This window comes from Penicillium vulpinum (genome assembly GCF_028829585.1).
Source record: "Penicillium vulpinum strain IBT 29486 chromosome Unknown utg000004l_segment0_segment0, whole genome shotgun sequence".
In the NCBI taxonomy this organism is placed as follows: domain Eukaryota; kingdom Fungi; phylum Ascomycota; class Eurotiomycetes; order Eurotiales; family Aspergillaceae; genus Penicillium; species Penicillium vulpinum.
The window spans coordinates 3,663,321-3,675,701 of NW_026643244.1; the positions used below are offsets into that span (position 1 = coordinate 3,663,321).

A 12,381-nucleotide genomic window follows, 5' to 3' on the forward strand; every position below is an offset into this window, starting at 1 on the left:
CGTTTGGTGCACCTTTCTAGGCCCAAAAAGAGCCCCTGCGGACATTGAACAGGCCGCCAGTTAATGGGTTACTCGCTCGTTTAAAGCATCTTGAAGAAGAGTTTGAGCGAAGTTGATATTGAAGAAAAGGCCAAGCAACTTTGCTCAACGCGTCAATATACCAATACACTGGATTTAGATACATAATCATCTGAATTCGGAGAAGACAATCAAGACAGAGAGAATTGCTGGTTTACAGAGTGAAAGGGTCGCTGGGTTTGAGATGAGGTTTCTGTTGCGCTGGAACACGGAGCTAGCTATATAAAAGCCACGCATATAGTCGCTTTATACCGATTCTACATTCTACACTGCTCAAGATACCGGATCGATTTTCTGGTCTGGACTGACTTACTGGGCCCTTATTTTAGGCCATTATTGTTTTCTACCTAGACAAATATGCAAAGAAGCCTCTTTTTCTCTAACGCATATTCCATGATAATTAGAACTCTATATCATTCAACTCTCGCGTGTCTCAAACTTGCTCTCCTCCTTTAACCAGTCCCCAAAGGTCTTTAACTCAGGATTCAACTTTCTCAAAGCCGGAATATCTGCGTCATATCCCTCATCATGAAACCATTTGAACATAACATCCAGCTCCTTGACGCCAGCCATCATCAACCAAACTGGAATCCTATAAGTGGTGGGTACATTCTGGCCAGTCAAGGACTTGAAAATCTCTGACATGCGATCAAACGTCAATTCATCGCCAGCAAGCGAGCAAGCATGATTCTTTGATGCTTCGGGGTTCATAAATGCTGCTGCAGCGAAGAACCCAATGTCACTTGTAGCAACTAGCTGCAGCGGCTTGCCCTTCAGAGACATCTTCCATGCAGTTGCAAACACCTTTCCATAGTAATCCGGCGTGAGATTCTCAAAGAAGGCAACAGGACGGAGAATGGTCCATTCCATCTGGGTCCCTTTTGTTTTCTCTTTGAGATGGTCTTCAATCTCGTGTTTGGAAATGAAATACGGGACCTGGGTTGGGTTTTGCTCTGATCTCTTGCCACCGCGGTCGACGGAACTGTATACGAAGTACTTGACGTCTTGTTTGATGGACTCGTCTATAAGCGCAATTCCTTGACATCTTTCGTTGTCCTTTTTGGGATTGGCGGACTGTTTTATTGGTGAATTGAGATGTCTATTTAGGATATTGTTTCTCGGGGACTTACTTGAACACTGAACACCCCCCAAACTGGCGATGAGGTTTGACGCTTTACATTCTCGAAGATGGCAGCTGGGTCTTGGAGGTTGCCTTCGATCAATGTTATATTGGAGGACTTCTGAGCGAGCTTCTTTGCTGAAGTAGAATTGATGTCACGGGTTACGGCGAGGATCTTGAAGGGGGCATTTTTCTTCAGAAGGCTGTTTACCACGGAGCCTCCCTGTTTGCCTGTAGCTCCGGTGATGAGAATTGAGGCCATGTTAGCCTCAAGGGTAGTATACCACTATAAATGAGCAGTTCCAGGTATTACATCCCTCGGATCGGCTCCAACGCAGTTCGACATGATTTATATGGTTTATAAAAGTACGAGGTCTTCGGGGTGAGTTTCAACTCCAGATTGTATAGAAATGACGTCATATAATAAATGATAGCATTATGAAGTAGTTATAACACACTGGGGCATCAACATATAAAAGATATAAAAGACATGAAAGAATCACAATATGGAGTTATTAACCGCAATAATACTCATCCCCCTATGCATCTCCTTCTCGGCAGCTTGTAAAAACTCCCTTACCGTCATATCCAACCCTTCTTCTCCCAACAAGTCCCCCTCCAATTCACCTCGCAATAATGGACCATTCATCCCCCCATTCAACTCCCAAACCTTCCCATCTTTCTTAACAAAAGCAATAAAGTGAAACCCACATTCCTCCTGCGGCAAAGGTACGATCGAGCACCCCTCCGACGCTGCATCCATATGCGCCTCTTCCAAAAACCTTGAATCATACAAGAGTCGCGCTCTCTCCACTGGTCCCAGCCCAACCGCCCGCTTCACGATCTTCTCCAGCTCCGACCCCGCCATGACATATTTTCCATTCTCCAAATTGACAACCACATGTAGTAAGGCCATCAGCCCACACGCATGTCCGATTGTTTGCTTCATCCACAGTACTGGCTCGTCGGCCCCGCTGCCGACATATTCGGGTATGCTGTGTTCGACGCTAGAACGCGCGGCGAGGTAGATGGGTTTGTCGCAGAGGAGGATGAGGGCGTTTACTGGTCGCGGGATCCAGGAGAGCATTTCTGGGGTGGTGGAGAGGATATCGTGGAAGGTGAGGCTCGGGGATACTCCGAGGTTCTTACATAGATGCGTGTGAACCTCTGGGTTGTTCTCTGTTGAATTGGTGAGATGGGGATGGTCTGTGTGTGGGTGGCCTTGCGCTTACCTAGCGGTATAAAGGTCTTTTGGCCATTGATGACCTGGACTCCTAGATTAAACATGTTTGGGGATGACAAGACTATCTTGTGTACATCGTATGTTGCCCAGGTGGTATAAGAGGGGTGAAAACAATGCTTAGTCAGCACCTCCCACCTTCCAATCCTGGAAGGTATACCTCCAACGTATGTCCAAGAATATACTACCCATAGAATAGCTATAGAATATCTAAAGAATAAGTGTGAAATATATGTTAGACCCTGAGATTATATATATCTACATGTAGGTATGTAGCATGCTAGATCAAGTGGTATTGGATGTATTACAAGATTGATATGTAATATGATACCAAAACAAATAGAATATCCCGGAGTCCGGTCTATAGTTACATCTCCAGGATTATCTCCTCCTTGCATAAAATCGCCTATCGCCTATCAGCGGATAAAAACATCTTCCCCTCATCTCCCCTCATCTCTCCAGAACATCTCTCTCCATTTCATCCTCAACTATAATGGCTCAAACACACACCCTCACAGCCCAGGAGCTGACCACCCTCTCCACAAAGGCCATTGACGCCAAAGCGACTGCCTACTGTATGACCTTTCCCCAATTTGAAGCAGCACAAGCACCAGATACCCAGCTCTAAGTACATAGAACAAAGAACATCTACTAACACCCTCCCAGGCCCATACTCTAAATTCCGCGTCGGAGCATGCATACTCACAACATCGGGCGAGTTTATCTCCGGCGCTAATGTCGAAAATGCCGCCTATCCAGTTGGAACCTGCGCTGAGCGCGTAGCTATTGGCACTGCTGTTGTATGTTCTTCTCTTCCCCTGGTCTAGTCTATCTTACTGTGTTTGGGAGCTACTTTGATTCCTTTTGATTCCTTCCTATCATTGTCATTGCTGTACATACACATGTCCGGATCTTCGCTAACTCCCACAGGTCGCTGGTCACCAAGATTTCAAGGCTCTGGCTGTCGCAACGGATATTAAACCTGCTGCCTCGCCTTGTGGTATGTGTAGACAATTGTGAGTTTTCCTCTTCTTCTCTCTCTTTCTTTCTGTGGCTTATTGGGACCATAAAGTATTCGCGAGTTCACCTCGCCTTCTTTCCCCGTGTACATGTACGACGGCGAGGGAAACTATAAAGTTATGACTATGGAGGAGGTAAGTTTTTTCTTTTCTTTTTATATCTCTTCGATTCTCTGCTGACGAATCTAGTTGCTGCCCGACTCTTTCGGCCCCGATCATCTCAAATAGGGCAACCCTATCTAAATGAAAGAAATGAGAACATACATTAGGAATCTAAGAGTGAAAATAAATACATTTACAGATGTCTATCAGGTTTTAAAGCACGATCAGTCAAAACTATATCCCTAAGACTCTTTCTATGCAACGAAAAAGAGGAATCTTTGTTCGATGGGGGATATACAAACCACAGCCCTAGAGAGTCCATACTAGAGAGTTCATATAACAGCCAATGGCCACCATTAACGTACAAAACCGAAAGTAAAAAGAAAGAAAAAAAAAGCAAAAAGCTTTATGCCACGCTCATAATGTAAGAGCTCAACCCCCAAAAGATTATTTCCAATTGGAAACCACAAAAAGGCAGCTATATCAAAATTCAATACTAAAAACCATAACCATCGTCCTCAAGCCCAAGCCAAAAAGCCTAGGCCTGCTCCTCTTCATCATCAAATTCATCAATTCCAAGCAACTCATCTTCATCATCAACAACAGAAGAATACTCCCCCCTTCTCGCCGCAAACGAGCCACGTGTAGAATAAGGTCTCTGCGATCTCCCCCTTCCGAGCAAACCAGACGTGCCCCGCGCCAAACTCCTAGCAAGTAACGGAAGAGACTGCGCAACCGCAACAATGCCCGCGATAATCGCCACAGGCACCGCGACTAGCAGCGAGTCCCTAGATAACCAGCTCTGCGATGAAGCGGCCCCGCCCTCACCCAGTCGGATCTGGCCGAATTTGCCGTCCCAGTGCGTGTACACGTACCAGCCGACGGCGATGGCAGCCACAATGGGTGTCACGATTGCGAAGAATAGACCGACTCCGCTGATACCGTGTTTCTTCTGATATTCTTCTTCTTTGTTCGGGCAGGCTCTTGAGACGTCTTGGTCTAATACGAGGCCGCCTTGGCAGGTAGTTTGCGGGATTCGACGGTAGCCGGTTGGTTCCCAGTATTCGACCATGTCGGGGTCTTGGTTGCATTGTGTGATGTGGTCTTGGGGTTGGAGGCCCGGGACGAGACCGCAGCTGCCGTCTTTTTGGATTTCGTAGTTGTAGTCGCTATTTGGTGTTAATTAGTATTTAGATTGAATGAAGGGGTTGTGTGTTTTTGCTTACCATTCGAAATCAGCACGGGTGCAAGTGCAGTTCCGACCAATGCTGTGGAGGTGTGGCTCACGCCAGGAATTCCAACACTCAGCGGCAGGTTTCTTGCGGTGGTACTCCTCGACATGGCCAAAGAGACAGTTCTCTTCCTGGAATGGATGAGAGGGGGACCAGTTGTAGTAGTCGTTCTCATCGTCGTTACAGTCGCGGCTCCAGATACCACTGAAGTCGAGCGTAATGGTAACACGCTTGCCGCCGTCCATGCTCCAAAGCAGGAAGTTCTTCGATGTGTCTGATGGCACAGTCGAGATATCGTCGACGACCATTTCCTTTTCGGCGAACTGGAACTCGTGCCAGCTTATGCCCTCGTCGAGAGTGTAGTGTACAACCTTGGTTGGCTTCCGGTCGCTGACGAGCACGATTATCGAGCCTGCAGCACCGAATTCCCACATGTACTGTCCCTTCTTGACTTGAATCCAGGTGATGCCGCCATCCCTGGTGAGGTATGTGTCGGCATCGGTTACGCTGGTAAGATGCTCACCGACGTTGCCGAGCGCGAGCATCAGACCGATGGCGGAGCCTGAGTAGAGGGTGTCACGGGGATCGCGGCGTTCGGTATAGCCGTGGAAATGGAGAGCGCATTTCTCAGTGCCCTGGCTCTCCGTAACGGAGCAGCCGAAGTTCTTGCCATCGACATCGTGAGACGGGGGAGCCAGAAGCATCCACTGACCACCGTCATTGTGGGTGATCATAGTGCGCAGCTTCTTGGCCGCGCCCTTGCTTTGCACTTCTTCCCGATTCGAAACCACATTGGCAATAGCCACACCCTCGAGGCCTTTCAACTCATCGTAGTCCGTGTAGCCGCGGTCATTGACGTTGAGTCCCTCGAGACTCTGAACGAAGTAGGTACCGTTGCTGTTACTTTTGACCAGGGAGCCGAAACTGCCTTCCTTTCCTCCGCCCACCTTCACAAGGAGGAACAATGCATGCGGAGAGCTAGGTAGGACGGTATACTGAGGGACCTTAATGTTGAAAGGGAATTCTGCGTTGGCGTAAGTGCGACCGTCGACGCTAACGCTAGCATTCAGGTATTCGTTCTGGTCTCCTTCGTACCAGGCGACGATGACAAAAGAGTTCCTAGTAGCGGAACGAGCGATGTTATCGAACTTAACGTCCATGGTTGAGAAATAATCATCACTGATAACCAGCTGCCGCTTATTGTTCCTTTCCTCATCTTTATACTGCTCGCAAATCACCAATTTTTCACTGTTGTTGCGACCCTCGTGATATCCAAAGTTACAACCGTCGACTCCAATAAGCATCGGGTCCCAACTAGCGCCTCGCTTGTCGGTGACGTAAGCTTGCGAGCGACAGTTCTTCCCATCACTATCGCAGTCCTTGTGACCAATCCAGATAAGCGAATCCTGGAACTTCTCATGGAAAGCCAATGGGCGGATGTGCTCCTCCTTGGTAGGCAAACTGGGAGCTTCAAAGAAGTGGAAAGAATCACCATGATTGATAGTGTAGTACACTTTCTTGCTGTCTGTGAGGAAGAAAGCCGCATCAGTAAAGTAAGGATGCTGAAACATTCCTGTAAACTTCTCATCCGCGTGGATTTGCTTCCAGTTCCGGCCATGGTCGCGCGAGATATGCAGCTCGTTTTTGTTCGTGAGCATCATAATAGTTTCATCAACGCCGTTGTTACTGGCCTGTCGTTCGAGATAGAAGTAGTTTGTCTCCGTGGCAGAAATGATCTGTGGCTTTTCCGCGCGAGGTTTGCCATCAACGATGGGAGAAGGCGCTGTAACATTATTCCCGCAGGAGCGCTCAACCTCGCGCTCGAGATCCTCGCCGCCTTCGCGGATGCACTTGTTACCGGGGATGAGTCGCCATCCTGAGGGGCCCATGTACTTGTCACTAGGCTCAGTGCACTTGCCAGCCGGTGGTGTCATTGGGACAGCCGGTACACACTCCTTGCGGTCTTCGCTGCGAACAAAGTTGTAGTCGCATTCAAAATCTTCAGCGGAACACTTGCAGGCTTTGAATTCAGGGGGGCTGATGGCAAACTCCTTCTTGATGAAGCAATCCGCATTTGCCTTGCGACGTTGGAAGAACTGTTTTTGACCCATCAGACAATCAGGCTCGCCCTTTTCATTTAAACGAGCAGTCCACTCTTCAAGGTCTCCAGATTCACACTGGCGCTCATGGAGGCCATCGAAGTCAATAAAAAACATGAGGACTTTGGTGTCATCGCCGGAAATACCAACAAGCAGGAACTTGAGGCTGGTCGAATCAGGCGTCGAGATCAGGTATAGAGGTTTGATCTTCTGCTTGAGATCAATCGCCTCCCACTCTTTCCCATGGTCGATAGAGAATTGGACATTGTCCGTCGCGCTGCCATGCAAGGCGGCCATGATCACGCCTCCCTGGTCGCCAAACTCGTACCGGTGCGGGCCCTTGAGCGCGCGCCGCCATGTAATACCCGCATTGTCTGAAACATAGAGATCACCCTTGGAGTAGTCCTCGAGATGATCTCCAGTGTTACCGACACCCATGACCAATCCTGGAGCCGGGCTTGAGAACATTCGGTGATCTGGTAGGGGCATATTGTGCAGCGCGTCATAGGTGGTCAGCGAATGCAGGTGTAACTCGTCTTTATCAGCCTTTAGAGGTTGGAAGGTTCTCCCATCGTCAAAACTGATACTGCTGATAAGCTTCTTTTTATTCGAGTCAGACTTCTCAGCCTCCTCCCAGTTCTTGACGGTGTTGACGATCACTATACCCTGAATACCCGTGACTTCCTCGAAATCGACCAAGCCAGCCAGGTCCTCGTTCGTGTGCTCGATATTTCGTGTAAAGTAAGTGCCATTAGAGTTGGATGAGAAAAGACTACCCATCCGGTTATCACGCCAGGTAGTTTGCACGTCGATCTGGATGCTATAGTTGGTGCTTTTTAAGATAGTGTAGGCATCCTCTTCAATGCGGTGCTTGCCAAACTCCGCGCGATGCCACACAATCGAGTCGTCACTGACATACAAAGCCTGCTCCTGCGTACCGCGCGATTGAAGGCGCGCCACGATATACTTAGTTACAGAGCGGATCTGAAGACTAATGCCGCTCAGCGGTTTGCCATGGTCCAATTTTGCCTCGATGCCCTCCACATCATCTTTGAAAAATTTGTCGGAATATATCAACCGTTCTGTATGTGTATTCTCAAACGGCCCCTTCAACCCAGGGACAACACACATGATCCGGTCTCCTGTCGATTTCGGCATTTCTAAGTCCCACGCAAACTGCGGGCGGCTCGCGGCCCACATACACTGGAGAGTCATGTCGCGCAAGGGCTGAACATTTTCGAAGTCGTCGACGGTATAATACGCCTGGGGCGTGCAGCCAAGGATGGTGCAGTCGAGACCCATGAATATGACCTTTTTCGGATCCCAACCATTGAACTCCAACAGGGACGAGCGCATCGACGCGAACGGCATTACATCCACCTGGAAAGGTTTCCATGTCTTGGCCTGGTCGGTCGTGATCCAGTGCTTGCCATTCTGGCCGAGGATGTACGCGCGGTGGGCGTCGAATGGATGGTTCCAGATCAACTCGACAACGCCTTCCATGGTTCCATCCCTGCCCTTGACGGTCTCCCATTTCTCGCCACCATCAAAGGAGACATGTGCGGTGAGGGAAGTTTTGTCGCGGTAGAGGATGGTATTTGTGCCGCGGAAGTAGAACAAATCTGTGGGCACATCGTTGAGTTCATGGGTCACGACCTTCGGTTCGTTTCCCTTTGCCGCTGCTGGATGCGATGCCCATACCAGCAGCAGGCTCAGTGTGAGCAGCAGCCACCGTGGGATCATGACCGGAGCTGCGTAGGCATCTGATGGGGTGTGCGGGTGGGAGCTTGAGCGGATCGGACCGGAAATACGGAGTCAATCGATGGTCGGAGGGAATGTAAGGTCCCTGAAAAGGAGAGGAATGTTGAAAGATAGCAACGAATGAACAAGCACGTAGAAATGTCGTGAGTTAAGATAGTGATGCTGATGACGGAGCTGCGTGGCCTCTCTGCCTTGGGATGAAGCTTCCTGTCACGTGAATTCCTTATCGGTCCTATCGAGTGAACCATGGTTATAAATAAGTCTACTGGCAGCCCAACCATGGATGAGAGCAGACAATTGGGACTAGTTTTGAAGTCTACATAACACCCCCTGAAAGTGGTGAATATAGGGAGATATGGTCTTTTGAATCAATTGACATGAAGCAGCTGGTTATATGTACAAGAACACTGCTGAATAGATACAATAAAAATGTCGGGGGTCCCGTGTAAAATCAAACATCGCTCAAATGCAGGGATCACGTTCAGAATGGTATAGAACGAAAATGAGTTCGTGCCAAACAAACAACAACACCTCAGTGTTGGAAATAAATCAAGGCATATTAAAAAAATAAAAACGAGTGGAAGTCAGCGGAAGTCAATCGGGACATATTTAATCAAACTCGGCGTCGGAGTTTGCGCCACATCTTCCTCACCATACCTTGCTCATCCATGTCAGAGTCCCAGATTGATTGGCTGCGATCCGCAGGTGGGAGTTCAGCCAGTCGTAAGGGATCTTCCATTTCTTTGGAAGAAGTAGGAGGGGTGGGAGAGTTGGTTCGGAGGTCAGGCCGAGTGAGGGTCATTTTCAGAGTCATCTCACGGTTTCCTGGAAGCCGTTGTGGGACCCCCTTCGTCCCAAGCAGCCAGGATTGGCGTCGTTGCAAAAGGGCTGGGGATTCCACGGAGGGACGGGACGCGTCCCGCTGTGTGAGCATGGGCGAAGGGATTGATTCATTCTCCACCGACCCCCCTGGGCTCCCCACCATGGTGCCATCGTCATCTTCGAAGAATGTGCCAAAGTCCCAATTGACTAGGGTTGGTTTCTGTGAGGAGGTATGATTTGGTGTGGTTGGTTTCAATGAAATCGGTTCTTGTGCGATGTTCTCCTTATTGTTTTGATCTAGCGAGGGAAATCCAAATTCAATAGCTTCGTCGAATTTTTGTGGGGATGCCAGGTATACGCGCAACTTCAAACGAGCATCGGGGTCTTGGTAGTATTGTGCATAGGGGTCGATGGTAGAGGTGGATGATTTAGGGACATGTTGAAATCGATGGCGGGATGATGGGCGCGATTCGGAGGTTTGGTTGGAGAGGGGAGCTAGAGGCTGAGATCGGCTGACAGGCGGGAGTCCCCGAGGAGAAATGGGTGTAATTTCTAATGTTTTGCGAAGTTGGTTTGAAAAGGATAAGGAGCGACGGAAAGAGGAGCGAGATCTCTTCCTCGTGGCAGCATCTGCCACATGAGCGTGGTATTCATCGAGCGATAAGTCGAGATCGCCACCGTCGTCGAGCCACCGGAAACTGTCATGGAATGTTTGATCCATGTTTGAGTCCTCTTCGTCCGACTCAGAGTCTGAATAGAAGACGGTCGATGGCTGAAAAACAGGAACAGTCTCCTGGGAGCGGTAACTTTCAGTGGAAGGGCGACAGCTCCCAGAATCTCGGCCGATATCTCGTTGGTAAGCTTCGTCGGCAGCGTCGTAGATGAGGCTTTGTCGATAGGCGTTCCTCAAACGTTTTCGTTCTTCAGGCGAGAAAAGCTTTTGTTGGACCTTAGCGGGGAGAGAATGGAAGCATTGAGAATCCGCCTGGGCGGCCAAGTAAGCCAATTGAAGAGAGCCTGGTTTGCGTAATTTCTTGAAAGGGGAAGAACGTTTCTCAAGTCCTCGCTTCCTAGTCGATCCGTTCCGTAAACCACGCGAATGATAATCAGACCCAGGACGAGGGGCTCGATAGGTCCGATTATCCGTCTGATAGTTTGACGTGGAGCAGGTAGGAGAACTGTGATCGCTCTGGGCTAGCCGAATGCGCAAACGCTCAACATTCGAGAAGAACTGTTCCAATTAGCTGTGGACATTAAACAGTAATTGAAGTGGAGCCGACAACATCCCATGCGCTAACATTGGCCGAGGTTGGCCAATCTCGGCCGATGCTATAAGACAACGAGGGGCGCCACGGGCAATAGTGCGGGTAGTCGGCCTCCACCGAGGGGGTCTCAGGGGTAAATCACAGAATAAGGGCAGACAAAGAAAGTGGGAAAACGGAGAAAACGGGCGATTCAGGCTTAATTGGGTTAAGATGATCCTCTGTGGATGGGGCTATTGGGGGGAGGGAAATGAGAAGTCCGAGCGTGTGACGGTGAGAGGTGATGGGGAGAGAGTGACGAAGTGAGGAAATGAGTAGTAGATCAGCCCTTACCTTTCTTCGCACTGCTGGAGGCAGTGACTCGAAGTCTTCGGCCGACATTGTAGAGACAGTAAAATTCCAATTGGAATAATATGATAGGGATATGTATAGGGATATAGGGATATAGGGATAAGCAATATGGCAATATGGCAATACAGTACTCTGTATAGTATCAGTATAAGTATATAATTTCAACGCCTAATAAAAAGTACATAGAAAGAGGAGGACAAGGACATCTATATATGTAAGAATACGAGAATATACCCTAAAACTAAATATGTTTAAAGTCTTTGATCTGTGACAGTATGCTGTACATTAGCGCCGTCTGTGATGTGATTACTTCTATTTCCAGATCTTACCTCCCTTGCTATACTTCTATATATACTCCGTACTTCGTACACTATACTATATTATACCCATCTATGATCTATCATGAACCCCTCTATTGTTGACTGCGAACATGTCAAACGAACTCTTTACATCCTACCCTACAAAGTATATGAATCCATTCATCCAACATTAAACGTTGCCAAGTCACCAAATCGCCAAGTCACCATGCCACTACGCGCCTTGTTGGCCCAGTAAGGGGATCGGCCTCAGCTCCACTTAGATCTTCGCTAGTTTTCCGGTCTGAAACACACCCTAGATCAGGACCGGGGAATTTGGAACTTGGAAATGAGAAACGTCGAGGCCTTTTGTGCTCTTCTTATCCCTGTTCCCTATTTCCTCATTATTGGGTATGTATCGGCCTTTTGTCGCGGGGTTAGCCGTCAGGAAATGGAATATACGAGAAGATCCGATCCTTGGGAAAAGTGATGCATCAAATATTTAATGCCCAATAAGAAGACAATCCACTTAGACAAAGAACGTTAACAGTTACGATTCAGGCCGACGCCACTTAACTTATACATACTTGACACTGACCTGATATTAACTAAATAGGCAAACAAGTTCCAAGACGGTGTACAACATACTGTTTACACTTACCCGACAGTTCATATACTAATACCAGGATAATCTCTAGCGAGTTCGGCTAAATTAAATTAGTTTACGGAGTAATATATGAATTGAGACTGAACTCCGGAGATTATCAGGAGCCAATGATTTGCTTTTGTTGGATTTTCCTTGCATCATATTTGAGTACTACTCAATAGTATGGAGATCATAAGAAATAGTAAGAAGTACGGGGTACAGCATACATTATCGGCTATTATTCCGATCTACAAAGTACGTAACTAAGCACTTGCATACAAATGATCTACGTTGATATGATTATTGGTTAGAAATTCAAATAGAATGCCGCAGTTAATCTATAAAATCTACAT

The 12,381-nt window shown here is 48.1% G+C and overlaps 5 protein-coding genes across 5 annotated transcripts; 1 reads left to right on the forward strand and 4 right to left on the reverse strand.

The window, feature by feature from the left end:
- Positions 1 to 495: 495 nt before the first annotated feature.
- N7479_009881 (NmrA/HSCARG family protein) lies at positions 496 to 1,460 on the reverse strand (the record flags this gene model as incomplete). The annotated part of the gene is made up of 2 exons (XM_057257574.1): positions 496 to 1,152; positions 1,209 to 1,460. The coding sequence occupies 2 exons, from the start codon at positions 1,458 to 1,460 to the stop codon at positions 496 to 498; spliced, it is 909 nt and encodes a 302-aa protein (XP_057105032.1).
- A 237-nt stretch (positions 1,461 to 1,697) lies between these two features.
- N7479_009882 (ubiquitin carboxyl-terminal hydrolase) lies at positions 1,698 to 2,485 on the reverse strand (the record flags this gene model as incomplete). Its single annotated transcript, XM_057257575.1, has 2 exons — positions 1,698 to 2,377; positions 2,431 to 2,485. 2 exons carry the CDS (start codon positions 2,483 to 2,485, stop codon positions 1,698 to 1,700), a joined length of 735 nt encoding a protein of 244 aa, XP_057105033.1.
- Positions 2,486 to 2,931: 446 nt separating this feature from the next.
- N7479_009883 (cytidine deaminase) lies at positions 2,932 to 3,685 on the forward strand (the record flags this gene model as incomplete). Its single annotated transcript, XM_057257576.1, has 5 exons — positions 2,932 to 3,013; positions 3,105 to 3,238; positions 3,369 to 3,454; positions 3,511 to 3,592; positions 3,647 to 3,685. The coding sequence occupies 5 exons, from the start codon at positions 2,932 to 2,934 to the stop codon at positions 3,683 to 3,685; spliced, it is 423 nt and encodes a 140-aa protein (XP_057105034.1).
- A 412-nt stretch (positions 3,686 to 4,097) lies between these two features.
- Positions 4,098 to 8,633, reverse strand: N7479_009884 (vacuolar protein sorting/targeting protein 10; the record flags this gene model as incomplete). Its single annotated transcript, XM_057257577.1, has 2 exons — positions 4,098 to 4,728; positions 4,786 to 8,633. The coding sequence occupies 2 exons, from the start codon at positions 8,631 to 8,633 to the stop codon at positions 4,098 to 4,100; spliced, it is 4,479 nt and encodes a 1,492-aa protein (XP_057105035.1).
- Positions 8,634 to 9,264: 631 nt separating this feature from the next.
- On the reverse strand, positions 9,265 to 11,116 carry N7479_009885 (uncharacterized protein; the record flags this gene model as incomplete). Its single annotated transcript, XM_057257578.1, has 2 exons — positions 9,265 to 10,704; positions 11,069 to 11,116. The coding sequence occupies 2 exons, from the start codon at positions 11,114 to 11,116 to the stop codon at positions 9,265 to 9,267; spliced, it is 1,488 nt and encodes a 495-aa protein (XP_057105036.1).
- Between the last annotated feature and the right edge of the window lie 1,265 nt (positions 11,117 to 12,381).